At 49.6% G+C, this 27,453-nt stretch overlaps 1 protein-coding gene across 1 annotated transcript in view; it reads left to right on the forward strand.

The window, feature by feature from the left end:
* Nucleotides 1–27,453, forward strand: part of slc4a1ap (solute carrier family 4 member 1 adaptor protein) — a 209,883-nt gene that overhangs the window by 160,985 nt on the left and 21,445 nt on the right. The window contains exons 12-13 of the mRNA XM_078399941.1: nt 13,344–13,457; nt 22,893–22,963. Coding sequence (XP_078256067.1) covers nt 13,344–13,457; nt 22,893–22,963 — 185 coding nt within the window. The remainder of the gene's footprint in view (nt 1–13,343; nt 13,458–22,892; nt 22,964–27,453) is intronic.

A 27,453-nucleotide genomic window follows, 5' to 3' on the forward strand; every position in this document is an offset into this window, starting at 1 on the left:
GAAACATAGAAAATAGGTGCCGGAGGAGGTCATTCGGCCCTTCGAGCCAGCACCGCCATTCATTGTGATCGTGGCTGATCATCCACAATCAGTAACCCGTGCCTGCCTTCTCCCCATATCCCTTAATTCCACTAGCCCTTAGAGCTCGATCTAACTCTCTTTTTTAAATCCATCCAGCGAATTGGCCTCCACTGCCTTTTGTGGCAGAGAATTCCACAGTTTCACAACTCTCTGGGTGAAAAATGTTTCTTCTCACCTCAGCTTTAAATGGCCTACCCTTTATTCTTAGACTGTGGCCCCTGGTTCTGGACTCCCCCAACATTGGGAACATTTGTGCTGCATCCAGCTTGTCCAGTCCTTTTATAATTTTATACGTCTCTATAAGATCCCCTTTCATCCTTCTAAACTCCAGTGAATACAAGCTCAGTCTATCCAATCTTTCCTCATATGACAGTCCCTCCATCCCAGGGATTAACCTGGTGAACCTAAGCTGCACTGCCTCAATGCCAAGGACGTCTTTCCTCAAATTATCTCTATCAAGCCTGATAGCAACTGGGAAGAAACTGTCCCTGAATCTGGAGGTGTGCATTTCCGTATCTCTTGCCTGATGGGAGAGGGGAGAAGAGGGAGTGGCTGAGGTGAGACTGGTGCTTGATTATGCTGCTGGCCTTGCCGAGGCAGCGTGAGGTGCAGATGGAGTCAGTGGAAGGGAGGTTGGTTTGTGTGACGGTCTGGGCTGCTGACCTTGCCGAGGCAGAGTGAGGTGTAGATGGAGTCAGTGGAAGGGAGGTTGGTTTGTGCGATTTTTTAGATTTTTTTTTTTAGATTTAGAGATACAGCGCGCAAACAGGCCCTTCGGCCCACCGAGTCCGCGCCGCCCAGCGATCCCCGTACATTAACACTATCCTACACACACTAGGGACATTTTTTTACATTTTACCCAGTCAATTAACCTACATACCCGTAAGTCTTTGGAGTGTGGGAGGAAACCGAAGATCTCGGAGAAAACCCACGCAGGCCACGGGGAGAACGTACAAACTCCGTACAGACGGCGTCCGTAGTCAGGATCGAACCTGAGTCTCAGGCGCTGCATTCGCTGTAAGGCAGCAACTCTACCGCTGTGCCAACGTGCCGCCCTGATGGTCTGGCCTGCGTTTAGTGGCATACTGAAGGAGTGATGCATTGCCAGAGTTGCAGATTTCCAAGTTAGACGTATAAAACATGCCAGACAGAAGGTAAATAGAAATGATGCTGCTGCATAATTCAAGAAAAAAGCAAGCAATGTAGATAATCAAAGCAAGTGAAAGTAAAACTTACCGAAATGTTGGAAATCTGAAACAAAAGCAGTAAATATTGAAAACACTCGGTCGGGTCGACAGCGTTTATGATGAGACGACAGGTTTAATGTCTCCAATGGGTGACTATTCATCAGGGCACAACCTCGTTCGCCCGGTCTGCCGGGCAAGAATTTCCTCTTCCAAACAATTCCGAAAAAATTGATTCGTTCATTCATCATTTATGAGCTGTTGTTTTGTGCAAATTAGTCTCTGCATTACAGTGACAGCTCCTCAGAAGTTATACCTAAACTCGAAGCATTACCTGAGCACGAGGTCATTTGTCATCGGTTCTGTGCACAACATGTGAGCATGGGCTGCTGGTGGAACGGAGTGGTCTCATCAGCGGATATGGATGCACAAGGAGGCAAAGGTGGCAGCTCAAACTCTCGCGTGCACTGAGTTTGGTCAATAGACAATAGGCAAGAGGTGCAGGAGTATGCCAATCAGCCCTTCGAGCCAGCACCGCCATTAGCCGTGATCGTGGCTGATCGTGAACAATCAGTATCTCGTTCCTGCCCTCTCCCCAATACCCCCTGACTCCGCTATCATTAAGAACTTTATCTAACTGTCTCTTGAAAGCATCCTGAGAATTGGCCTCCACTGCCTTCTGAGGCAAAGAATTCCACAGATTTACAACTCTCTGAGTGAAAAAGTTGTTCCTCATCTCCGTTCTAAATGGCCTTAAACTGTGGCCCCTGGTCTGGACTCCCCCAACATTGGGAACATGTTTCCAACCCCTTAATAATCTTATATGTTTCAATAAGATCCCCTCTCATCCTTCTAAATTCCAGTGAATACAAGCCCAGTCGCTCCAGTCTCTCAACATATGAGAATCCCGCCATTCTGGGAATTAACCTAGTAAACCTACACTGCACGCGCTCAATAGCAAGAATGTCCTTCCTCAAATTTGGAGACCAAAACAGCACACAGTACTCCAGGTGCGATCTCACTAGGGCCCTGTACAACTGCAGAAGGACCTCTTTGCTTCTATACTCAACTCCTCTTGTCATAAAGGCCAACATGCCATTAGCTTTCTTCACAGCATGCTGTACCTGAATGCTAACTTTAAGTGACTGATGAACAAGGACACCCAGATCTCTTTGTACTTCCCCATTTCCTAACTTGACACCATTCAGATAATAATCTGCCTTCATGTTCTTCCCACCAAAGTGGATAACCTCACATTTATCCACATTAAACAGCATCTGCCATGCATCTGCCCACTCACACAACCTGTCCAAGTCACCCTGCATCCTCATAGCATCCTCCTCACAGTTCACACTGCCACCCAGCTTTGTGTCGTCTGAAAATTTGCTAATGTTACTTTTAATCCCTTCATCCAAATCATTAATGTATATTGTAAATAGATGTGGTCCCAGCACCGAGCCTTGCGGTACCCCACTAGTCACTGCCTGCCATTCTGAAAGGGACCGGCGAAACAGCATGGAAACTATTCACCGAGTCCGCGCAGTCCGTCGATCGCCCATTCACAACATTTCTATGTTGCCCCCACATCCGCATCCACTCCTTCCACCCCAGGGACAATTTACAGAGGCCCAATTAACCAACAAAACCCGCACGCCTTTGGGATGTGAGGGGAAACCGGAGCACCCGGAGGAAACCCACGCGGTCACGGTGAGAACGCGCAAACTCCACACTGACAGCATCCGAGGTCAGGGATGAACCAGGGTCTCTAGCGCTGTGAGGCAGTGGCTCTACCGCTACGCCACCATGCCGCCCTTACGGGAGGACGAAGGGAACGTTTCAATGATGTTTAGTGTGGAGATACAGCGCGGAAACAGGCCCTTCGGCCCACCGAGTCCGCGCCGCCCAGCGATCCCAGCACACTAACACTATTCTGCACACACCAGGGCCAATTTACATTTATACCAAGCCAATTAAGACACAGACACATAAATTAGGTGCAGGAGGAGGCCATTCGGCCCTTCGAGCCAGCACCGCCATTCATTGTGATCATGGCTGATCATCCAAAATCAGTAACCCGTGCCTGCCTTCTCTTCATATCCCTTGATTCCGCTAGCCCCTATAGCTCTATCTAACTCTCTCTTGAATGCATTCAGAGAATTGGCCTCTCAAATCTATCCAGTGATTTGGCCTCCACTGTCAACATTTGGCCTCCATCGACCGACAAACCTGCATGTCTTTGGAGTGTGGGAGGGAAGGATCTCGGAGAAAACCCACGCGGGTCACGGGGAGAACGTACAAGCTCCGTACAGGCAGCTCCCGCAGTCGGGATTGAACCCGGGTCTTCGGCGCTGTGAGACAGCAACTCTACCTCTGCGCCAACGTGACGCCCCCGTATTCTCAAAGCTTCCTGAGAATATCTGACAGCCCCTGCACGCAGCATGCCAACCATTGACCAGTTGCCGCTTGTATAGTGGGGCAACAGCTCTACCAGCTGTTTCACTGTGTTGCTTGAGCAGCAAGAGAAAGATTCCTGCCCTCCCCCACCCACACCCCAACCAAGGACACTGGAGAGGTAGCACGGTGGCGCAGCGGTAGAGTTGCTGCCTCACAGCGCCAGAGACCCGGGTTCCATCCCGACTGCGTGTGCTGTCTGCACGGAGTTGTAAGAAAATAACTGCAGGTGCTGGTACAAATCGAAGGTATTTATTTCACAAAATGCTGGAGTAACTCAGCAGGTCAGGCAGCATCTCGGGAGAGAAGGAATGGGCGACGTTTCGGTCTGAAGAAGGGTCTCGACCCGAAACGTCACCCATTCCTTCTCTCCTGAGACGCTGCCTGACCTGCTGAGTTACTCCAGCATTTTGTGAAATAAATACCTTCGGTCTGTATGGAGTTTGCACGTTCTCCCCGTGACCTGCGTGGGTCTTCTCCAGGAGCTCCGGTTTCCTCCCAAACTCCAAAGATGTGCAGGTTTGTAGGCGAATCGGCTCGGTAAAATTGTAAATTGCTCCCAGAGCGAGCAGGATAGTGTTAGCCCGCTGGTCTGCACTGACTCAGTTAGCCGAAGGGCCTGTTTCCGCGCTGTGTCTCTAAACTGAACATGATAAGTGCTACTTTGTTCTTTTGTCATTTAGTGAGCTAACTTAAGATATATAAACTTTCTGGCTCTCAAAACATTGCATTTATCCCTGGGTGACCCATCGCACAAACCAACCTCCCTTCCATTGACATCGTCCACTTCACGCTGCCAGTATAATCAAGGGCCTGTCCTCCCTACTCTCCCCACTCCCATCAGGCAAGGGTCAGGCAGCATCTCTGAGGAAAAGGAACAAGTGACATTTCATAGCAACATAGAAAATAGGTGCAGGAGGAGGCCATTTGGCCCCTCGAGCCAGCACCGCCATTTATTGTGATCATGGCTGATCGTCCACAATCAGTACCCCATGCCTGCCTTCTCCCCAAACCCCTTGATTCCACTAACCCCTTGATTCCACCACCCCAGAGCTCCATCTAACATTTCGGGTCGGAACCCTTCTTCAGACAGAAAGTAGAGGGAGGGGGAACTGAAGGAAGGAAAAGGAAGGTGCAGAAATGTGAAAACACACCTCCAGATTCAGGGACGGTTTCTTCCCACCCGTTATCAGGCAACTGAACATCCTCTCATCAGCTAGAGTGCGGTCCTGATCTCACACATACCCCCATTGAAGACTTTTGTGCCATTTTTAATTGGGCTTTATTCGACTTCAATGTTGTATCTTGCACTAAATGTGGCATCCTATATCCTGTATCTGTGCACTCTGGACCACTTGATTGTAACCTTCATTTTTTTTTAACTGGATGGCACGCAAACAAAAACTTTCTTGCACGCAACAATAATAAACTGAACGACAGCAGGACAGGCAGCATCTCAGGAGAGAAGGAGGAATGGGTGACGTTTCGGATCGAGACCCTTCTTCAGACTGAAGAAGGGTCTCGACCCGAAACGTCACCCATCCCTTCTCTCCTGAGATGCTGCCTGACCTGCTGAGTTACTCCCAGCATTTTGTGAAATAAATACCTTCGATTTGTACCAGCATCTGCAGTTATTTTCTTACATAAACTGAACGGCATATTAGTCCGGACTCTGGGGGTGGGTAGAGAAGGGAATATTTTCATTTTAGTACCCTCTGAGAACTCGGAGCAAGTGGACTGTGTCTGTCAATTCCTGCAGGGAATGACTACCACAACTGTACCTTGCCCCACCTAGTGGGCAGACTTCTTCAGTCTGAAGAAGGGTCTCGACCCAAAACGTCACCCATTCCTTCTCTCCCGAGATGCTGCCTGACCTGCTGAGTTACCCCAGCGTTTTGTGAATAATTGCCCCACCTAGTGGCTGATTACAAAGAACAAAATGCTGGAGCAACTCAGCGGCTCAGTTGAGTTGAGTTTGAGTTTGAGTTTAGTTTACGTGTACCGAGGTACAGTGAAAACCTATTGTTGCACGCTAACCAGTCAGCAGAAAGGCAATACATGATTATAATTGAGCCATTCACAGTGTACAGATAGATACATGATAAAAGGAATAACGTTTAGTGCAAGATGAAGTCCAGTAAAGTCTGGTCAAAGATAGTCCAAGGGTGTCCAATGAGTTAAATAGTAGTTCAGGACTACTCTCTGTACAGATAGCACCCGTAGTCTGGGTCAAAGCCGGGACTCTGGCGCTGTGAGGCAGCAACTCTACCGCTGCGCCACCATGCCACCCCAAACTATGCCTGAATATTGTCTAAAATTGGCTGCATACAAGTAGAGAAGTGTGAAGGTGGACACAAGATGCTGGAGTAACTCGGCGGGTCAGGCAGCATCTCTGGAGAGAAGGAATAGGTGACGTTTCAGGTCGAGACCCTTCTCCAGACTGATGTCAGGGGAGGGGGCGGGACAGAGATAGAATGTAGTCGGAGACAGGAAGACTGGTGGGAGAACTGGGAAAGGTGGAGGGGATGGAGGGAGAGGGAAAGCAAGGGTTATTTGAAGTTAGAGAAGTCAATGTTCATACCGCTGGGGTGTTAGCTGCCCAAGCGAAATATGAGATGTTGTTCCTCCAATTTGCGCTGGGCCTCACTCTGACAATGGAGGAGGCCCAGGACAGAAAGGTCAGATTGGGAATGGGAGGGGGAGTTGAAGTGCTGAGCCACCGGGAGATCAGGTAGGTTAAGGCAGACTGAGCGGAGATGTTCAGCGAAATGATCGCCGAGCCTGCGCTTGGTCTCGCCGATATACGAGGAGGTGCAGGTGAACCTCTGCCTCACCTGGAAAGACTGTCGGGGTCCTTGGATGGAGTCGGGGAGGGGGGTGGGAGGTAAAGGGATAAAAGGACAGGTATTGCATCTCGTGCGGTTGCAGGGGAAAGTGCCCGGGGAGGGGGTGGTTTGGATGGGAAGGGACGAATGGACCAGGGAGTTACGGAGGGAACGGTCTCTGTGGAACGCAGAAAGGGGAGGAGATGGGAAGATGTGGCCAGTAGTGGGATCACGTTGGAGGTGGCGAAAATGTTGGAGGTTTATATGCTGCATGCGACGGCTGATGGGGTGGAAGGTGAGAACGAGGGGGATTCTGTCCTTGTTGCGAATGGGGGGAGGGGACTTCAGTCTGAAGAAGGGTCTTGACCCGAAACGTTACCCATTCCTTCTCTCCCGAGATACTGCCTGACCTGCCGAGTTACTCCAGCAGTTTGTGTCTACCTTCGATTTAAACCCGGCATCTGCAGTTCTTTCCTATACAACTGCAGATGCAGGTTTACACTATCCAACTATCTTTAATCAGACTTTACTGAACTTTACCTTGCACTCAATATTTTCCCTTTATCCTGTGTCTGTACACTGGACGGCTTGATTTTAATCGTGTATAGGCTTTTCGCTGACTGGACAGCATGCGACAAAAAAGCCTCAGGGCTCGTGACAATAATATAATAAATTAAGCCAACAAAGTGCTGGAATAACTCAACAAGTCAGCAGCATCTCTGGAGAACGTGGAAAGATAATGTTTCGGGTCGGATCCGAAGCATCACCTATTCATGTTCTCTTTCTTTTGATCAAGGGAATATAATTTAGTCAAAGTATTGATCCAGCTTAGTTGCAAACCGCAGGTATAGAATGCAAATGACAGCCCAAAAGAGCACTCCTATTCATAAAGCAACAAAAAAATCAGCCCTTTGACCCAATACATTCGTGTGGTGCATCTACACTAATCCCATTTACCATCAAAGTTGTAGATTTCCATGCCGGGATGGCGGGACTGTCATATGAGATTTTAGATTTTTTTTAGAGATACAGCGCAGAAACAGGCCCTTCGGCCCACCGGGTCCGCGCCGCCCAGCGATCCCCGCACACTAACACTATCCTACACCCACTAGGGACAATTTTTACATTTGCCCAGCCAATTAACCTACGTCTTTGGGGTGTGGGAGGAAACCGAAGATCTCTGAGAATGTAGGTTATGTAGGGTATGTAGGTTAATTGGCTGGGTAAATGTAAAAATTGTCCCTAGTGGGTGTAGGATAGTGTTAATGTACGGGGATCGCTGGGCGGCACGGACTTGGAGGGCCGAAAAGGCCTGTTTCCGGCTGTATATATATGATATGATATGATATGATAAAACCCACGCAGGTCACGGGGAGAACGTACAAACTCCGTACAGACGGCGCCCGTAGTCGGGATCGAACCTGAGTCTCCGGCGCTGCATTCGCTGTAAGGCGGCAACTCTACCGCTGCGCCACCGTGACCGCCAACATGAGAAAAGATTGGAAAGACTGGGCTTGTACTCACTAGAGTTTAGAAGGATGAGAGGGGACCTGATAGAGACGTATAAAATTATAAAAGGACTGGACAAGCTAGATGCAAGAAAAATGTTCCCAATGTTGGGGGAGTCCACAATCAGGGGCCACACAGTCTAAGAATAAAGGGGAGGCCATTTAAAAATGAGGCGAGAAACAAACTTTTTCACCCAGAAAGTTGTGAATTTGTGGAATTCTCTGCCACAGAAGGCAGTGGAGGCCGATTCACTGGATGAATTTAAAAGAGAATTAGATAGAGCTCTAGGGGCTAACGGAATCAAGGGATATGGGGAGAAGGCAGGCACGGGTTACTGATTGTGGATGATCAGCCATGATCACAATGAATGGCGGTGCTGGCTCGAAGGCCAAATGGCCTCTTGCACTTATTTTCTATATTTATCTATCTAAATATCTCATCAAGGTCATGCTTTTTTCTGACTTCACCACCTCCTCAGGCAGTGAATTCCAGTTATTAACCATTCCCTGCATCAGAACCTTCCCTTCGAGTCACCTTTAAAACTTCTTCCTGTCACCTTGCACCTAAGCACTCTTGTTTTGATAGGTAAGGAAAAAGATTTTAACCCAGACAGTTGTGAGTCTGTGGAATTCTCTGCCACAGAAGGCAGTGGAGACCGATTCACTGGATCTTTCTAAGATGTTTCCTGTACAGGGCATTGGTGAGACCACACCTGGAGTATTGCGTACAGTTTTGGTCTCCTAATCTGAGGAAAGACATTCTTGCCATAGAGGGAGTACAGAGAAGGTTCACCAGATTGATTCCTGGGATGGCAGGACTTTCATATGAAGAAAGACTGGATAGACTTGGCTTGTACTCGCTGGAATTTAGAAGATTGAGGGGGGATCTTATAGAAACTTACAAAATTCTTAAGGGGTTGGACAGGCTAGATGCGGGAAGATTGTTCCTGATGTTGGGGAAGTCCAGAACAAGGGGCACAGTTTAAGGATAAGGGGGAAGTCTTTTAGGACCGAGATGAGAAAGTTTTTTTTCACACAGAGAGTGGTGAATCTGTGGAATTCTCTGCCACAGAAGGTAGTTGAGGACAGTTCATTGGCTATATTTAAGAGGGAGTTAGATGTGGCCCTTGTGGCTAAAGGGATCAGGGGGTATGGAGAGAAGGCAGGTACAGGATTCTGAGTTGGATGATCAGCCATGATCATATTGAATGGCGGTGCAGGCTCGAAGGGCTGAATGGCCTACTCCTGCACCTATTTTCTATGTTTCTATGAAAGTTAGATGGAGCTCTTAGGGCTACGGAATCAATGGATATGGGGAGAAAGCAGGAACGGGATACTGATTTTAGATGATCAGCCATGATCGTATTGAATGGCGGTGCTGGCTCGAAGGGCTGAATGGCCTCCTCCTGCACCTATTTTTCTATGTTTCTTTGGTTATTTATTTTGAATAATTTTAATGCACCTTTGAATGCACATTATAGACCACTCTTTGTTTTTTTCTGGTCAGCCACACTCCCAAACTTCTCATCAGCTCTCTGGCTTTTCGACTCCATCGTGTTTGCTTCCTCCTTTGATGGGCTTCAACGAGCGCTAACTCATTCCAAAACCCCTCAGGAACGAAAAGCTTTCAGCTTAGACACTGTCAGTGCAAAGATAGTTGAGTTCAATTCGAAACGTCTATAATTGAAATGGCAAGAAGGAGGAAGGACGAAAGCCAGAGTTATTTTTTAAAGAAAGATGTAGAAACATAGAAACATAGACATGACAAGCTTGTCGTGAATGCCCAATGAGCCAGCATAAATACTACAGGACAAACAGTGCTGAAGGAGGCTCACAAATTCTCTAATTTTAGGCAACTTAGACAAGCACTGCCCCCAGTTTAATGGTGTTTAACCAGTTCCACAGGTCACAACGATGTATCCAGGGTTGCCAACTGTTCCATATTAGCTGGGACATCCCGTATATTGAGCTAAATTGGTTCGTCCCGTACGGGACCGCCCTCGTCCCATATTAGGCCCGGGGGGCGCTGAAGGCCCGGACAGTGTAGGCCCAGGGGGTCGCTGTAGGCCCGGACACTGTAGGCCCGGGGGTCGCTGTAGGCCTGGACAGTGTAGGCCTCGGGGCCGCTGTAGGCCCGGACAGTGTAGGCCCGAGGACCGCTGTAGGCCCGGACAGTGTAGGCCCGGGGGTCGCTGTAGGCCCGGACACTGTAGGCCCTGGGGCCGCTGTAGGCCTGGACAATGTAGGCCCAGGGGCCGCTGTAGGCCCGGACAGTGTAGGCTAACAGAGTGTGTTCGGTGAGAAGGGCCGAGAGTGTTCGCCGAATGGAGGTTGCATAGCAACCCGGCTCCCGGCCCGCCGCCATTGGTGGAGCGGCAGCACGTAGCCACTGGCTGGGTGACGTCATGTCGGATGCGGGCGGTGACGTCACCTTCTGTCCCAGTTATTTGGGAGTTAGAAACCCCTCGATGTATCCCTCTTGGGATCGTACGGTCACCAGCCAACAATCTGCCCATCAGTGAACCTCCCTGCCTGAGGTCATCTGGTTTGTCCTGGTCTTTTCTTACTTCCAGTCTCCACCCTCCCCCCACCCCCTCCCACACAACCTGCAAACCTGTACGTCTTTAGAGTGTGAGAGGAAACCGGAGCACCCAGGGAAAACCCACTGGGAGAACATGCAAACTCCGTGCAGGCAGCACCTGTGGTCAGGATTGAACCCAGGTGGCTGGCACTGTCGGGCAGCAACTCTACCGCTGTGTCACTGTGCCGCCCTGAAAAGTATAGAAAGTATCCTGATGGCAAGGCTACCTGTTATTCCTAGCCTTTGCATTTCTCTCTTCGACCTTCTGGGAGAAGATGCAGGTGCTTTAACCAACCTGATCTCCCGGTGGCTGTGCACTTCAACTCCCCCTCCCACTCCCGGTCTGACCTTTCTGTCATGGGCCTCCTCCAGTGCCATAGTGAGGCCAACGGAAATTGGAGGAACAGCACCTCATATTTCGCTTGGGCAGCTTGCAGCCCAGCGGTATGAACATCGACTTCTCCAACTTTAGATAGTTCCTCTGTCCCTCTCTTTCCCTCCCCCTTCCCAGTTCTCCCTCTATCTTCCTGTCTCCACTTATATCCTTCCTTTGTCCCGTCCCCCCTGACATCAGTCTGAAGAAGGGTCTCGACCCGAAACGTCACCCATTCCTTCTCTCCTGAGATGCTGCCTGACCTGCTGAGTTACTCCAGCATTTTGTGAATAAATACCTTCAGGTGCTTTAAAGCATAGACATGCAGACCTGAGAGCAGCAAACCCTGCAACAATCCTCTCTTCACAGAAGTTTTAGCAATGCAGACTGCGCCCGTGGTCCGAATCGAAGCCGGCTCTCTGGCACTGTAAGACACCAACTCTTCAGCTGCGCCACCGTGCCGCCCTGTCTATTGGAAGTTTATTCACTTAATACCCAGCACAAACTTTCGATTTGCTTTTTGTTTGATGTTACATAGCATTGGAACACATTTACAGTATGCGCTGTAGGTTTTTCGAGCGCGTGGGAACTAGAGCCCTCGGTGAGTTGAGAAGGAGTATGGGGACGGGCCCCAGTAGGTTCAAAGGGAGCACGGTAACCGTGACCCTCTGTGAGCTTCAAAGGACAGAAGGAAAATCATCCGCTGAGCCTAATTTGAGGAAGGACATCCCTGCTATTGGGGCAGTGCAGCGCAGGTTCACGAGATTAATCCCCGGGATGGCGGGACTGACACATGAGGAAAGATTGGAAAGACTGGGCTTGTATCCACTGGAATTTAGAAGGATGAGAGGGGATCTTTTTAGATTTAGAGATACAGCGCGGAAACAGGCCCTTCGGCCCACCGAGTCCGCGCCGCCCAGCGATCCCCGCACACTAACACTATCCTACACACTAGGGACAATTTTTACATTTACCCAGTCAATTAACCTACATACCTGTACGTCTTTGGAGTGTGGGAGGAAACCGAAGATCTCGGAGAAAACCTATGCAGGTCACGGGGAGAACGTACAAACTCCGTACAGACGGCGCCCGTAGTCAGAATCGAACCTGAGTCTCCGGCGCTGCATTCGCTGTAAGGCAGCAACTCTACCGCTGCGCCACCGTGCCGCCTCTTACAGAAACTTATAAAAATATAAAAGGACTGGACAAGCTAGGTGCAGGAAAAATGTTCCCAATGTTGGGGGAGTCTAGAACCAGGGGCCACACAATCTAAGAATAAAGGGGAGGCCATTTAAAACTGAGGTGAGAAGGAACTTTTTCACCCAGAGAGTTGTGAATTTGTGGAATTCTCTGCCACAGAGGGCAGTGGAGGCCAATTCACTGGAATTTAAAAGAGAGTTAGATAGAGCTCTGGGGGCTAGCGGAAATCCGAGACGATGATTGTTGTCACTTGTATCTAGCTAGGTACGGTGAAGTTCTTTGTTTTCACATACAAAGTACACAAAGGGGTCGCCACAGAGGCACCGACAAAGTTACAAAGTGTACTTATCCTTTCTTAATCCCCCACTAGGGTTGCCAACTTTCTCACTCCCAAATAAGGGACAAAAGGTGACGTCACCGCACTGCACCCCACGTGACCTCACCCAGCCAGCGGCCACGTGCTCCCGCTCCACCAATGGTGGCCGCCCGGGCCGGGAGGCGGGTTGCTACGCAACCTCCATCAGGCGTCGCCCGGGTCTCGGGGCCTACACTGTCTGGGCCTACAGTGTCCGGGGCCTACAGCGGCCCCCTGGCCTGCAGTGTCTGGGCCTACAGTGTCCGGGCCTACACTGTCCGGGCCTACACTGTCCGGGCCTACACTGTCCAGGCCTACACTGTCCGGGCCTACAGCGCCCCCCAGGCCTAATACGGGACAAGGGCGATCCCATATGGGACAAACCAATTTAGCCCAAAATACGGGATGTCCTGGCTAATACAGGACAGTTGGCAACCCTATCCCCACCCCCGCTCCATGCCGGTTCCCCCTTAGTTCTTGGCGGCCGCCCCCCAAATTTCACTACTCCACCCCACTGTGGAATTACTTGCCTCCCCCAGTCTTCCACCTGGCTTTAATCCACAGTGTTGTTCCAAGCGCTGTTTTACTCCCTGACAATTGCGTTCAATTTCACGGCAGGTAATCAAGCCGTTGATTTTGTGATTTGTTTAAACTCACTTTCCCACCAGCATTGGATTAACCGGCTGAGCGGTCGGTCTCGGTGAGCAAACACTGATATGGGGCCCGGCTGCTCATTAAAGCATCTGAGTGTGCTAATCCAATGTTTCTGTCCCTCCCTCCAACAGAGAGAGCTTTGACCACTCTGTGCCCTGAAGAAGACAAAGGTGAGGGAAGTGGAGCTCAATCGCTGAAGAAACAAGAGGACCATCAGGACCTTCCAGCTGAGGATTTATCACCAGGTAAGACTGACGTGAATAATTGCCACTTTTCTTTGCATCTATTCAAATAATAATCGATAGTTGGCAAAGCGTATAAAGAAAATGATTGAGTGAACCCTGTACCAACTTCAACATAATGATAGTTTAGTGGATTAAAGTGGACCTCACATTTACTGTTATGTCAATATGTGCTGCACCTGATTTATCAGTGGCAAGGCTTCCCTGCCTGGGATCGTTTAGTTTGTTGATATGACATCACATAAAACTGCACATCTAATCCTCTGTCCCCCTATTGCCCCGTCAGTTATCCATGTGCCGTTGAGCATAACTCGATAATTGTCCTTTTCCATGGTCTTTCGGCTCTTTGAGTCATTGTTTGCTGCCCCAATTGATCATGCAGATCCTGTCCAACATGGTCTCGATGCGAGGATCAGAGTTTTCAATGAGGAATAAACGCTCTCAGCAGTCTCGCAAAAGAGGGGGGCGGCGCGGCGGCCTCACAGCGCCACAGCCCCGGGTTTGATCCGTGCGCGGAGTTTGCACGATCTCCCCGTGGCCCGCCGCCTTGATCTCCTCCGGGTGCTCGAGTTTCCCGCCACATCCCACCGACGGGGATATTTTGACGGAAGGGGCGGACAAGTTCTTGACTGGAGCGGCTGTCCAGGTTCATGGGGAGAAGGCAGGAAAATAGACAATAGACAATAGGTGCAGGAGGAGGCCATTCGGCCCTTCGAGCCAGCACCGCCATTCAATGTGATCATGGCAGATCATTCTCAATCAGTACCCCGTTCCTGCCTTCTCCCCATACCTCCTGACTCCGCTATCCCTAAGAGCTCTATCTAGCTCTCTCTTGAATGCATTCAGAGAATTGGCCTCCACTGCCTTCTGAGGCAGAGAATTCCACAGATTCATAACTCTCTGACTGAAAACGTTTTTCCTCACCTCCGTTCTAAATGGCCTACCCCTTATTCTTAAACTGTGGCCCCTGGATCTGGATGAAACAGGATGAGGAGGCAGAGATCAGCCATGATTGAATGGAGGAGTGGACTCGATGGCCTCCTTCTACTCCCATAACCTGTGAACGTGCTTGGGTTTGTGGCTTAATTGGCCCTCCGTAGAAATGCTCCTCATGTGCGGAGAGTAGAAGGGAAAATAGAATAACGTAGAAGTAGTGTGAATGGGAATGGGAACAGGGACCCTGGTGACTTTGAAGGGAGCATTTGGAATAGCGCTCAGAGGAGAGAAAGAAGATGGTCGACGCGGACTCGGTGAACTGAGCGGCCTGTTTCCATGGTGGATCTCTAAACCAAACTGAGCCAAACTAAAATCACAAAGTGCCAGAGGAATTCAGCGGGTCAGGCGACATTTGTGCAGCAAATGGGCAAGCGATCATTCGGGTCCGGACCCTTCGTCAGGCTGATAGGAGCAGGGGGAGAGAAAGCTGTAAAAGAGAGACGGGGCGGGACAAAGCGTGGCAAACGGTAAGCCGACTGGTAGACTGTATCCTCCGGTCACTCTGCTCCTTCCCCCCCCCCCCCCCCCCCCCCCCCTTCCTGCACTCACCTCCCACCCCTGAGTCTCTCAACTCCCTGTGTAGGAAGGAACTGCAGCTGCAGTTTAAACTGAACTGAAGACAGACACACAGTGCTGGAGTAACTCAGCGGGGCAGGCAGCATCTCTGTGGAGAAGGAACGGGTGACGTTTCGGGTCGAGACCCTCCTTTAAACCCCATTCCTTCCCTCCAGAGATGCTGCGTGTCCCACTGAATTAATCCAGCTTTTTGTGTCTATCCCACGATCTAGGCGTCAGCTCAGGGTGACCGCGCTTTTGCGGTTGCAGCCCCTAGACTGTGGAACAGCATCCCTCTCCCCATCAGAACTGCCCCCTCCATCCACTCCTTTAAGTCCAGGCTCAAAACCTATTTCTACTCCCTAGCGTTTGAGGCCCTCTGAGGGGGCGCTGTGAACTGTTTATGTATGTGCTGTTATGTTTGTGTGCCATTGTATGTTCGTTCTTAGTACCTGAACTGATGTACAGCACTTTGGTCAACGTGGGTTGCTTTTAAATGTGCTATACAAATAAAATTGACTTGACTTGACTATCGTCCCTCAATTGCCTGTTATCCCCCATCTTTAGCCTCCTCCTTTGCCCTTCTATCCATATCTCTCTCTCTGTCTTTGCATTTCGTTCCTCTTCTCTCCTTATCTGACATCTTTCTTTTTACTCCCTCTCCATCACTACGCTACCCATCTCTCAATCGACCCCTCCACCCCCCCTCACCCGTATCCACCTATCACTTGCCAGGCTTCATCCTGCCAAGTGGACTCGGAGTTGTTTCAGTGAACAAGGTTATTTCCAGATTGGATCACTGGTTTGCACTGAATAAACTGAGCACAGCGGTCCACAGATGGAGCATTGCAATTACCCTTGACAACCACTTCAGTTGGGAATGGCGGAATTAATCTGATAGCTGACCAAAAACACTCAGTTGCAACAGCGTGATGCTCAAGAATTACTTCTGGTGAATGTAGACATGATCACATTGAATGGCGGTGCTGGCTCGAAGGGCCGAATGGCCTCCTCCTGCACCTATTGTCTATGGTCTATTGGTACGAGACTGCAAAATGAAGAGAAGGGAGGCACTGTGCAGGAAGGAACTGCAGATGCTGGTGTACAAAAGCAGGGTACGAGACAGCAAAATGAAGAGAGGGGAGGCACTGTGCAGGAAAGGAATAGGTAATGTTTCAGGTCGAGCCCCTTCTTGACCGATAAAGCCATCTATTCCTTTTCTCCAGAGATGCTGAGTTACTCCAGCATTTTGTGTCTATCTTCGGTGTAAACCAGCATCTGCAGTTCCTTCCTAAACACTAATCCTCTCCAGTCTTCCGGTACCTTATCTCTGACCGGTGGTGATATAAAATGTCCCTGCCAGCAACGAGATAGTAAAGGCCGGGCGGAAGGAGCTAACGGTCGAATATCCCAGCAAATGCGTTAGCACGAGTGAGATAGAAGGAAAAATGCAAGAGGTTTTCTAGCTGGTGAGCGTTAGGGTGCATTGGTCTAAGCTAAGAGATGCCAGGGTTAAATAGACCATAAGATATTCGGCCCATCGAGTCTCCTCCACCAATTGATCATGGCTGGTCTATTTTTCCCTCTCAACCCAATTCTCCTGCCTTTTCCACATATCCTTCGACACCCGCACCAACGAAGAAGCTGCCAATCTCCGCTTTAAAAATACCCTCGCAGGCCGTCTGTTGCAATGGATCTCACAGGCCCACCATCCAATGGCCAAAGAAATTCCTCCTCATATTAGACTCGTGTCTATTATCATATCATATCATATCATATCATATATATACAGCCGGAAACAGGCCTTTTCGGCCCTCCAAGTCCGTGCCGCCCAGTGATCCCCGCACATTAACACTATCCTACACCCACTAGGGACAATATTTACATTTGCCCAGCCAATTAACCTACATACCTGTACGTCTTTGGAGTGTGGGAGGAAACCGAAGATCTCGGAGAAAACCCACGCAGGTCACGGGGAGAACGTACAAACTCCTTACAGTGCAGCACCCGTAGTCAGGATCGAACCTGAGTCTCCGGCGCTGCATTCACTGTAAAGCAGCAACTCTACCGCTGCGCTACCGTGCCGCCCTATTATGTGCTAGCTGGTCTTGATCAATTACCCACAGTGTTCCAATGACGAAAAGGATATTCAGTGTCTTCTGAAGAAGGGTCACGACCCGAAACGCCCCCCATTCCTTCTCTCCAGAGACGCTGCCTGTCCCGCTGAGTTACTCCAGCATTTTGTGTCTACCTTCGGTGTACACCAGCATCTGCAGTTCCTTCCTGCACAGTGCCTCCCCTCTCTTCATTTTGCTGTCTCGTACCCTGCTTTTTGTGCACATAAATAAAGAGTTCAAAGGTTTCAAAGGTCTTTTATTGTCACGTGTACCAATCAAGGTACAGTAAATGGGCGCAGCGGTAGAGTTGCTGCCTTACAGCGAATGCAGCGCCGGAGACTCAGGTTCCATCCCGACTACGGGTGCCGTCTGTACGGAGTTTGTACGTTCTCCCCGTGACCTGCGTGGGTTTTCTCCGAGATCTTCGGTTTCCTCCCACACTCCAAAGACGTGCAGGTATGTAGGTTAATTGGCTGGGTAAATGTAAAAAGAAATTGTCCCTAGTGTGTGTAGGATAGTGTTAATGTGCGGGGATCGCTGGGCGGACCGGACCCGGTGGGCCGAAGGGCCTGTTTCTGCGCTGTATCTCTAAATCTAAAAAAAATGCTCGAGTAACTCAGCAGCTCAGGCAGCATCTAGGAGAGAGGGAATGGGTGACGTTTCGGGTCAAGCCGAAACATCACCCATTCCCTCTCTCCTAGATGCTGCCTGGCCCGCTGAGTTACTCCAGCATTTTGTGATACCTTCGATCTGTACCAGCATCTGCAGTTATTTTCCTAATCAAGGTACAGTGATATTCGTATCACCTTACAGCCATACTAAACAAAAAGCAACAAGACGCACAACTGCATAAAAGTTAACATAGACATCCACCACAGTGGATTGCCCACATTCCTCGCTGGGTTGGGGGTGACGGGAGGATCTAAGAATATGTTGGAGCTAAGAATATGATGGTCGGCACCATCGACATTTCCATGCAAACAATAAAAGCAAGTCAAGTGGAGTTTATTGTCCAATGCACGAGAATGGTGAGCTGCAGGTACAACGTTTCCCACAGATGCAGTGTCTTCGCACTACATCCATCAAGAAGACCGAGTGAGGAGGCGATATTAGTCATTCTGAGGAAATACAGGGGAACTATGTCAAAATATTTAAAGGCAATTACCTGCAGGAATCATTTCCCGGTTGTTGTAATCTGTGGCCTGTCTGCTGCCATCAGATTTACTCCCCACTAATGCTCAATTTACAGCGTGCATAAAGTCCTCTCTGGCCTTGCAGGCTTGAGGTTGACCGCGTGGAAAGCTTTTGACACCTCAATGGGCACAATTGAAGTCATCTCATTTTTCAGCATGAGAGACTGTTGGGATTAAAATTGCTCTCGTGCTGTGTTAGCAACAAGCATTATTGTGTTTGGTATCACCTTATCTTTTATGGAGAGGTTGACCTGGTTCGCACACTCGCATCTGATTACTCGTACCGCACACCAACCTACGAGCATTGTGCCCTGCAGGCCTTTCGCAAGGCAACCTATTTGAAGAGAAAATAGCCGATCAAATTAATCATCTCCACCTTTATCGCACTAATTCGCATTTAGTGAAGCACAGGAGCACAGGAGGATGAGGTGATCTTATAGAGGTTATTTATTCACAAAATGCTGGAGTAACTCAGCGGGTCAGGCAGCATCTCGGGAGAGAAGGAATGGGTGACGTTTCGGGTCGAGACCCTTCTTCAAATGATCAGTCTGAAGAAGGGTCTCGACCCGAAACGTCACCCATTCCTTCTCTCCTGAGATGCTGCCTGACCTGCTGAGTTACTCCAGCATTTTGTGAATAAATACCTTCGATTCGTACCAGCATCTGCAGTTATTTTCTTATATTATAGAGGTTATTTATTTCACAAAATGCTGGAGTAACTCAGCAGGTCAGGCATCATCTCAGGAGAGAAGGAATGGGTGACGTTTCGGGTCGAGACCCTTCTTCAGACTGATAGAGGTGTACACTGTCATGAGAGGAATAGATCGGGTAGATGCAGTCCTTTGCCCAGAGTAAGGGAATCAAGAACAAGAGGAGGGGAATCACGAATAAGAGGACAGAGGTTTAAGGTGAGGGGGAAAAGATTTAATAGCAATCTGAGGGATAACCTCTTTACATAATGAGTGGTGGGTGTATGGAATGAGCTCACTGGCTGCCTGCTCCCTACTCCGACGGATCTCCTGCCGGTGCTCGCAGGTATCGCGCCCGCCAAGCTTCGCAGAGAGTTCTTCACTCATAGGCTGGTGTGCAAGGCCCCATCGGACGCCAAACATCTTTTGCACCACCTCGCCCAGGATTCACAGCAACTGAGACCTCAACGCCTGTCGTCTCGTCGCCCTTTCTCCCGTCACGCAGCGACCCTCTGTGGCTCCGGTTTCAACGTACTAGGAGCATGGAGAACCAGCTGGGAACCGACATCGCCACCTCCTCAATTCACTGTCGCACCGAACACCACAGCCCCACCCGGCTCGGACACGCCCCGCAAAGGGTGGGTCACCCTGAACCGGCTCCGCACAAGGGTCGGCCGGTTCAATGCCAACATGCATCGTTGGGGGTTGCGTCCATCAGCAGCCTGCGTGTGTGGAGCAGACCAGCAAACAGCGCAGCACGGCATTCTCGACTGCACTGTCCTCCGTCCCCCTGGTGGAGGGGTAGACCTCACGGCCCTCGACAACAGCACATTGCACTGGCTACAGCGCCTGGAGGGCGTTACATAACCTCTGCTGCCTCAAACGCAAGAAGAGAATAAGGAACAAGCTGCCACAGGAGGTAGTTGAGGCAAAGACTTTCACAACGGTAAAGAGACATTTGGACAGCTACATGGATAGGACAGGTTTGGACGGATATGGGCCAAACGCAGGCAGGTGGGACTAGTGTCGAAGGGGCATGTTGGATGGCGTTGGCAAGTTGGACCGAGGGGCCTGTTTCCACGCTGTATGAATGAAAAATAAAAAGCAGGATATGATAGTGGCGTTGAAGAGACTTTTAGATGGGCTCATGGTAGTGCCGGGAATTGAGGGATGTGGGTCATGTGCAGGAAGATGAGATCATTTTAACGGCATCGTGTTCGGTGCAAACATTGTGGGCTCTGGGGCCCGCTCCTGTGCTGTACTGTTCGAAGACCTCAACGGTGGAACAGGCGGAGGGAGGGTGACGGCTGACTTTAGTGGAGCGTCACAACGGCTGGGAAGGCGGATGGATGAAGGCTGCAGCAGGAGAGGGTCCCCGATCGTCTTAGACTCCACGCCACTGGATCCTGACCCAGATCTGTCAAGGACCGTGTGGTGGCTGTCTGTGCACCAGTCTCCCCACGTTAAACAAAGTCACGCACAGGCGTCCGACCCTATGGAGAGGACAGTCACACTCGCTTCCAGTGACCACCGATGATGTATGATCACTTTTGTTTCAACAAAATCGATGATTTTTAGTTTAGTTTTAGTTTAGAGATACAGCGCGGAAACAGGCCCTTCGGCCCACCAAGTCCGCGCCACCCAGCGGTCCCCGCACACTAACACCATCCTACACCCACTAGGGACAATTGTTTCACATACACCAAGCCAATTAACCTACGTACCTGCACGTCTTTGGAGTGTGGGAGAAAACCGAAGATCTCGGAGAAAACCCACCAAGGTCACGGGGAGAACGTACAAACTCCGTACAGACGGCACCCGTAGTCGGGATGGAACCCGGGTCTCCGGCGCTGCAAGCGCTGTAAGGCAGCAACTCTACCGCTGCGCCACCGTGCCGCAAAACCTGAGAGTTTTGCACATGGATATGCAAGGAATGGAAGGACATGAATCATGTGCAAGCAGATGAGGTTACCTTAACTTGGCATCATGTTTGACACAGACGTTAAGAGCCAAAGAGCAAGTTCCTGCGCTGTACTTTTCCAAGTTCTAAAAGATTAAGGAATGGGTAACATTTCGGGTCGAGACCCTTCTTCAGTCTGACCATCAGTCTGAAGAAGGGTCTCGACCCGAAACGTCACCCATTCCTTCTCTCCAGAGATGCTGCCTGACCTGCTGAGTTACTCCAGCATTTTGTGAATAAATGCCTTCGATTTGTACCAGCATTGCAGTTATTTTCTTATATATCTTCACAGCAACACCTTCACTGTGCAGGAGTATGATGTTAAGCGCGTGCTCAGAGCAGTGAATCCCAGGAAAGCTGCAGGCCCCGATGGTGTGACGGGCAGAGTGCTGAGGGAATGTGCAGACCAATTATCTGAGGTCTTCACAAAAATCTTCAACCTGTCCCTTTTAAAATCCACCATCCCTCCCTGCCTGAAGTCCGCCACAATCATCCCACTGCCGAAAAAGTCTGTCATCAGCGGCCTTAACGACTACCGTCCGGTAGCACTCACACCGGTCATCACAAAGTGCTTCGAGAGACTGGTCCTGCAGCACATCAAAGCCAGCCTCCCACCCACCTTCGACCCACACCAGTTTGCCTACAGAGCAAATAGGTCTACAGGGGATGCCATCGACACTGCTCTTCACACTGCACTGACCCACCTTGAACACCAGGGGAGCTATGTGAGGATGCTCTTCCTCGACTTCAGCTCTGCCTTTAACACGGTCATCCCGAGCAGACTGGTCACCAAACTTTCCGACCTTGGATTTTCCCAAACCATCTGCCAATGGATCAAGGACTTCCTGACCAATCGCCCCCAGACCGTCAAAATAGGCCCTCACCTCTCCTCCACCATTACACTGAGCACCGGCTCACCACAGGGCTGTGTGTTGAGCCCCATCCTTTACTCCCTCTACACTCACGACTGCGCCCCCACCCATCCCACCAACACCATCATCAAGTTCGCGGATGACACGACTGTGGTTGGACTCATCTCAGGAGGAGATGAGACAGCCTATAGGGATGAAATCCAAAGGCTGGCAGCATGGTGTTCAGTGAACAATCTGGTCCTGAACTCCTCCAAAACAAAGGAACTTATAATTGACTTTAGAAAAACCAGTGTAGAATACGACCCACTCTACATCAATGGGGTCTGTGTGGAAAGGGTACCCGCTTTCAGGTTCCTGGGTACGCACATCGCAGAGGATCTTACCTGGTCTACCAACACCATCACCACAGTAAAGAAGGCACAGCAGAGACTCCACTTCCTGAGGATCCTCAGGAAAACCAACCTGCAGGAGAAGCTCATGTTGTCCTTCTATCGCTGCTCCATCGAGAGTGTGCTGGCATACTGTATAACCACATGGTATGCCAGCTGCTCAGAAAAGGACAGGAAGGCCCTTCAGAGGGTCATCACGACGGCCCAGAAGATCATCGGCTGCTCACTGCCCTCCCTGGAGCACCTGTTCAGCCTACGCTGCCTCAGTAGAGCAGGCAAAATAATAAAAGATCCATCCCACCCCGGCCACCGTCTGTTTGTTCATCTGCCCTCTGGTCGACGTTTCAGGTCGATCAAATCCCGAACAAACAGACTTAAGAACAGTTTTTACCCCAGGGCCATACGAGAACTGAACACTACCTTTGCACTAGGCAACACCGTTAAAAAATCTTGTACTTAATATAATTGTATTTATGTATTTATTTGTTTTTGCATTTATTGCATATATGTTTGTACGCACCGTCAGGATTGGCTATTTTTTAATTTCGTTGTACTCGTTGCAATGACAATAAATGAATATTATTATTATTATTATTATTATTCTAAAAGATTAATTTTGCTTTAAAAAATCTTGGACGTGAATACATTTTTTTTTTTCACTTTGCAGTGATTACAGAGTCCAAGGATGTGGAAAGTCAAAGAAAACCTATGAAGAAGAAAATATACGGTCGAAGGAAAGTAAGTCATTTATAGCTATATTTATAGCCTCTTCCCAGGGTATGGGTGGTACCAGCCAGTTGGTACACTTACTACTCAAAAGATTAATGGCCTGTTTCACCTGATTTGTTTGCTTCTTATGGGCTTCAGAGTTTAGATGTATATTTCCCTTGCCCTTCCGCTTTCAGTAGCTGTTCAACAAGTAATTAACTGCTTTAGAATTTAACGCGTTGGCCCCGTCTGTTGTGCTGTGCGCTGGAGACTTAATTTGATGATTCGATGTCTCAGCATTGCCTTCATATTAATTTGAATGCAATCTGTGCCATCAGGGAGGGTGTGAATGCAAAAGGACACAGAGTGCTGGAGTAACTCAGCGGGTCAGGCAGCATCTCTGGAAAACATGGATGGGTGATGTTTCACAGAGTGCTGGAGTAACTCAGCGGGTCAGGCAGCATCTCTGGAGAACATAGATAGGTGACATTTTAGTGCTGGAGTCAGGCAGCATCTCTGGAGAACATGGATAGGTGACGTTTCACAGACTACTGGAGTAACTCAGCGGGTCAGACAGCATCTCTGGAGAACATGGATGGGTGACGTTTCACAGAGTGCTGGAGCAACTCAGCGGGTCAGGCAGCATCTCTGGAGAACGTGGATAGGTGACGTTTCACAGAGTGCTGGAGTAACTCAGCGGGTCAGACAGCATCTCTGGAGAACATGGATGGGTGACGTTTCACAGAGTGCTGGAGTAACTCAGCGGGTCAGACAGCATCTCTGGAGAACATGGATGGGTGACGTTTCACAGAGTGCTGGAGCAACTCAGCGGGTCAGGCAGCATCTCTGGAGAACATGGAATGGTGACGTTTCGTCAAGACCCTTCTTCGGACTTGGAGAGTTATTTTGGGCAGGGGATGAGATGAGGATGGTGATTCCAACTTACGTAAAGTCTATCTTACGTGAGGGTTCACGGAATATTACCCATGTATAGGTCGGGAGGCGCCCGAATCTGGAACCACATTTCTCCTCAGTACTTTGTACCTTGCCTTCCATCTATCTACGTTTGACTTGATTGTATTTATGTGTGCTATACCTGATCTGCTGGGATAGCGTGCAAAACAAAGCTTTTCACTGTAACAATTAAAAACACAAAATGCTGGAGTAACTCAGCGGGTCAGGCAGCGCCTCTGGAGAACATGGACAGGTGATCTTTCTAATTGTGACCGTTCTTAAGACCCGTTGACTGGATGCTGCATTTTTAATAATACAATCATGAACCTGCTGCCAAAGTATCCCATTAACTGAAAATCACTTTGGGTTGTCTGAGTTCACACAAGGCTCAGACTAATCCAAATCTCTTTAGAGATTTATGTTTCCACTGGTGGGAGAGTCCAGCACTATAGGCCACAGCCTCAGAGTTAAAGGACATTCTTTTAGGAAGGAGATGAGGAGAAATTTCTTTAGTCAGAGAGTGGTGAATCTGTGGAATTCTTTGCCACAGAAGGCTGTAGATAGGGGTGCCAACTATTGCACTCCCAAATACGGGACAAGGTGACGTCACCGCATAGCGCCCCACGTGACCTCACCCAGCCAGCGGCCACGTGCTCCCGCTCCACCAATGGCGGCCGCCGGGCCGGGAGGCAGGTTGCTAAGCAACCTCCGTTAGGCAGCGCTCGGGCCTCCGGGCCGACACTGTCAGCACCTACACTGTTCGGAAGGTAGGCACAGATTTTAACCAGCATCTGAAGCTTTTTTTCTACTACACTATCCGAACCTACACTGTCTGGACCTACAGCGTCCGGACCTACAATGCCCCCCAGGCATAATACGGGACAAGGGCTGTCCCACGCGGGACAAGCCAATTTAGCCCAAAATACGGGATGTCTCGGCTAATACGGGACAGTTGGCAACCCTAGCTGTGGAAGCCAAATAAGTGGATATTTTTACGGTAGAGATAGATAGATTCTTGATCAGTACGGGTGTCAGAGGTTATAGGGAGAAGGCAGGAGAATGGGGTTAGGAGAGAAAGATAGATCAGCCATGATCGAATGGTGGAGTAGACTTGATGGGCCAAATGGCCTAATTCTACTCCTATGACTTATGATCTTTCTGCATTCATGAACCGTTTCAGATGTTTCTGAAAGACGGAGTCAGGTGCTGCGTGAATTGAGCTGTTTCTTTTAACTTCAGAGGGCTCTACAGTAAGAAGGCAAACCTTCGGGTCCCGTTGGAAGTCAGGAGGCAGTCCTGAATTATTCAGATGTGTGCGCAAATAAACAGGAAGCTGTGCGACCTTCAGCCGCCACTGTTCTGCCTTCTGCTACCTCCAGCAATGTGGCCTGGCGCTCCAAGTCAAATTCAGGATAATGAATCTAATTCCCAATATCTTGAGATCGCCCACAGTTCGGTGGAAACGCAGGCGACTTTTATTTGAAAGACGCACGTCTGTCCAGCGGCGCAAGTACGAAGCACAAGGATTTTGTAATAAAAGTCCATTTGAAATAAAAAAACTCCAGAGAATATTGTGTGGATTTTAACACTTGCAAACATTGCATGAGGCTTTTGGTGTATACTCTTGTATATATTAAAGACGGATCTTTGTTTAAATATTCTTCCCATCTGCTCGACTTATTTAAAGGATAAGCAGGTGGGTTTGAAGTCATTTTTCAAGATGCACTTCCTTGCCAGTTTTCTCCCCTCAAAGGAACTGAGTCGCGCTCCCCTAGTTCAATACCTGAAGTGGCTGCTCCTTGCCTTCTGGCTGCACTTCTTACCCACCGTCCTCATCTTTGGACACTCTGTGCGTAGGGGAGAGGGCGGGGGGCCGAGGCTGTTGGGCAGGGGGCCGAGGAACCAACAAGGTTCTACATAGGAGATTAGTGGGCAAAATTAGAGCACATGGTATTGGAGGTAGGGTACTGACATGGATAGAAAATTGGTTGACAAGACAGAAAACAAAGAGTGGGGATAAATGGGTCCCTTTCAGAATGGCAGGCAGTGACTAGTGGGGTACCGCAAGGCTCGGTGCTGGGACCGCAGCTATTTACAATATACATTAATGACTTGGATGAAGGGATTAAAAGTACCATTAGCAAATTTGCAGATGATACAAAGCTGGGTGAAGGCAGTGGAGGCCAATTCTCTGAATGCATTCAAGAGAGAGCCAGATAGAGCTCTTAAGGATAGCGGAGTCAGGGGGTACGGGGAGAAGGCAGGAACGGGGTACTGATTGAGAATGATCAGCCATGATCACATTGAATGGCGGTGCAGGCTCGAAGGGCCGAATGGCCTCCTCCTGCACCTATTGTCTATTGTCTATTGATGTCCTCAGCGGGTTGCTCCTGGGCCTGGCCAAGCTGGCCATCCGCGAGTCATGGCACCAGGCGGAAGAGGGCTCTGCCCGAGCCAGCTGCCTGCCCCTCTTCCGGGGTCACGTCCGCGCCCGGGTGGGGTTAGAGAGGGTCTACGCGCTGTCCACGGGCACCCTGGGAGATTTCCGGGACCGCCGGGCACCGCGGGAGGTGGAATGCACCCTTGACAAGGATGGGGATATAGTTGTTTAATAGTATATTTGATATTGAAGAATGTTTGTTTGACTTGTATTATGGTGGCGGGTTTTGTTTTGAATTATTTCCTATTGCACGCGTTATTGTAAATAATTGAATAAATTAGTTTTAGTTAAATAAAAAAGGAACTGAGTCACGCTGGGATGCAGCTTAACAGAAGCTGACTTATTTTCTTTGTAAACGACCGCTGGTTTGAACCCTTAAAGAGACAGCCCAACAGGCAATTTGTTGCGGCTAATCTTTCTCCCGTCCTTTTTGTAAGAACTGAACATGGCGGTACTTTAAGAGCAGTAGGTTAGCCGATATTGTTTGCTGCCACGTTGCTCAACAGCAATTAGCATTCACAACCAAATTACAACGTGCCCCGTGGTGCTTTACAGAAACAGCATCGGGCAAAATTTTACTTGGAGCCACCTAACGTAATTATCGGGCAAATTACCACCATCTGTCCAACAGAAAGGGCTGCACGGTGGCACAGCGGTAGAGTTGCTCCCTCTCAGCACCAGGGTCCCAGGTTTGATCCTAACCACAGATGCTGTCTGTACAGAGTTTGTACATTCTACCCGTGACCTCGTGGGTTTTCTCCGGGTGCTCCGGTTTCCTCCAACATTCCAAAGACATGCAGTTTAGTTTCGTTTAGAGACACAGCGCGGGAACAGGCCCTTTCGGCCCGCCGGATCCGCGCCGCCCAGCGATCCCCGCACACTAACACTATCCTACACACACTAGGGACAATTTTTACATTTGCCAGGCCAATTAACCTACAAACCTGCACGTCTTTGGAGTGTGGGAGGAAACCGAAGATCTCGGAGAAAACCCACGCAGGTCACGGGGAGAACGTACAAACTCCGTACAGACAGCGCCCGTAGTCAGGATCGAACCTGAGTCTCCGGCGCTGCATTCGCTGTAAGGCGGCAACTCTACCGCCGCGCCACCATGACCACCCAACTT

This window comes from Rhinoraja longicauda, chromosome 5 (genome assembly GCF_053455715.1).
Source record: "Rhinoraja longicauda isolate Sanriku21f chromosome 5, sRhiLon1.1, whole genome shotgun sequence".
Taxonomy (NCBI): domain Eukaryota; kingdom Metazoa; phylum Chordata; class Chondrichthyes; order Rajiformes; family Arhynchobatidae; genus Rhinoraja; species Rhinoraja longicauda.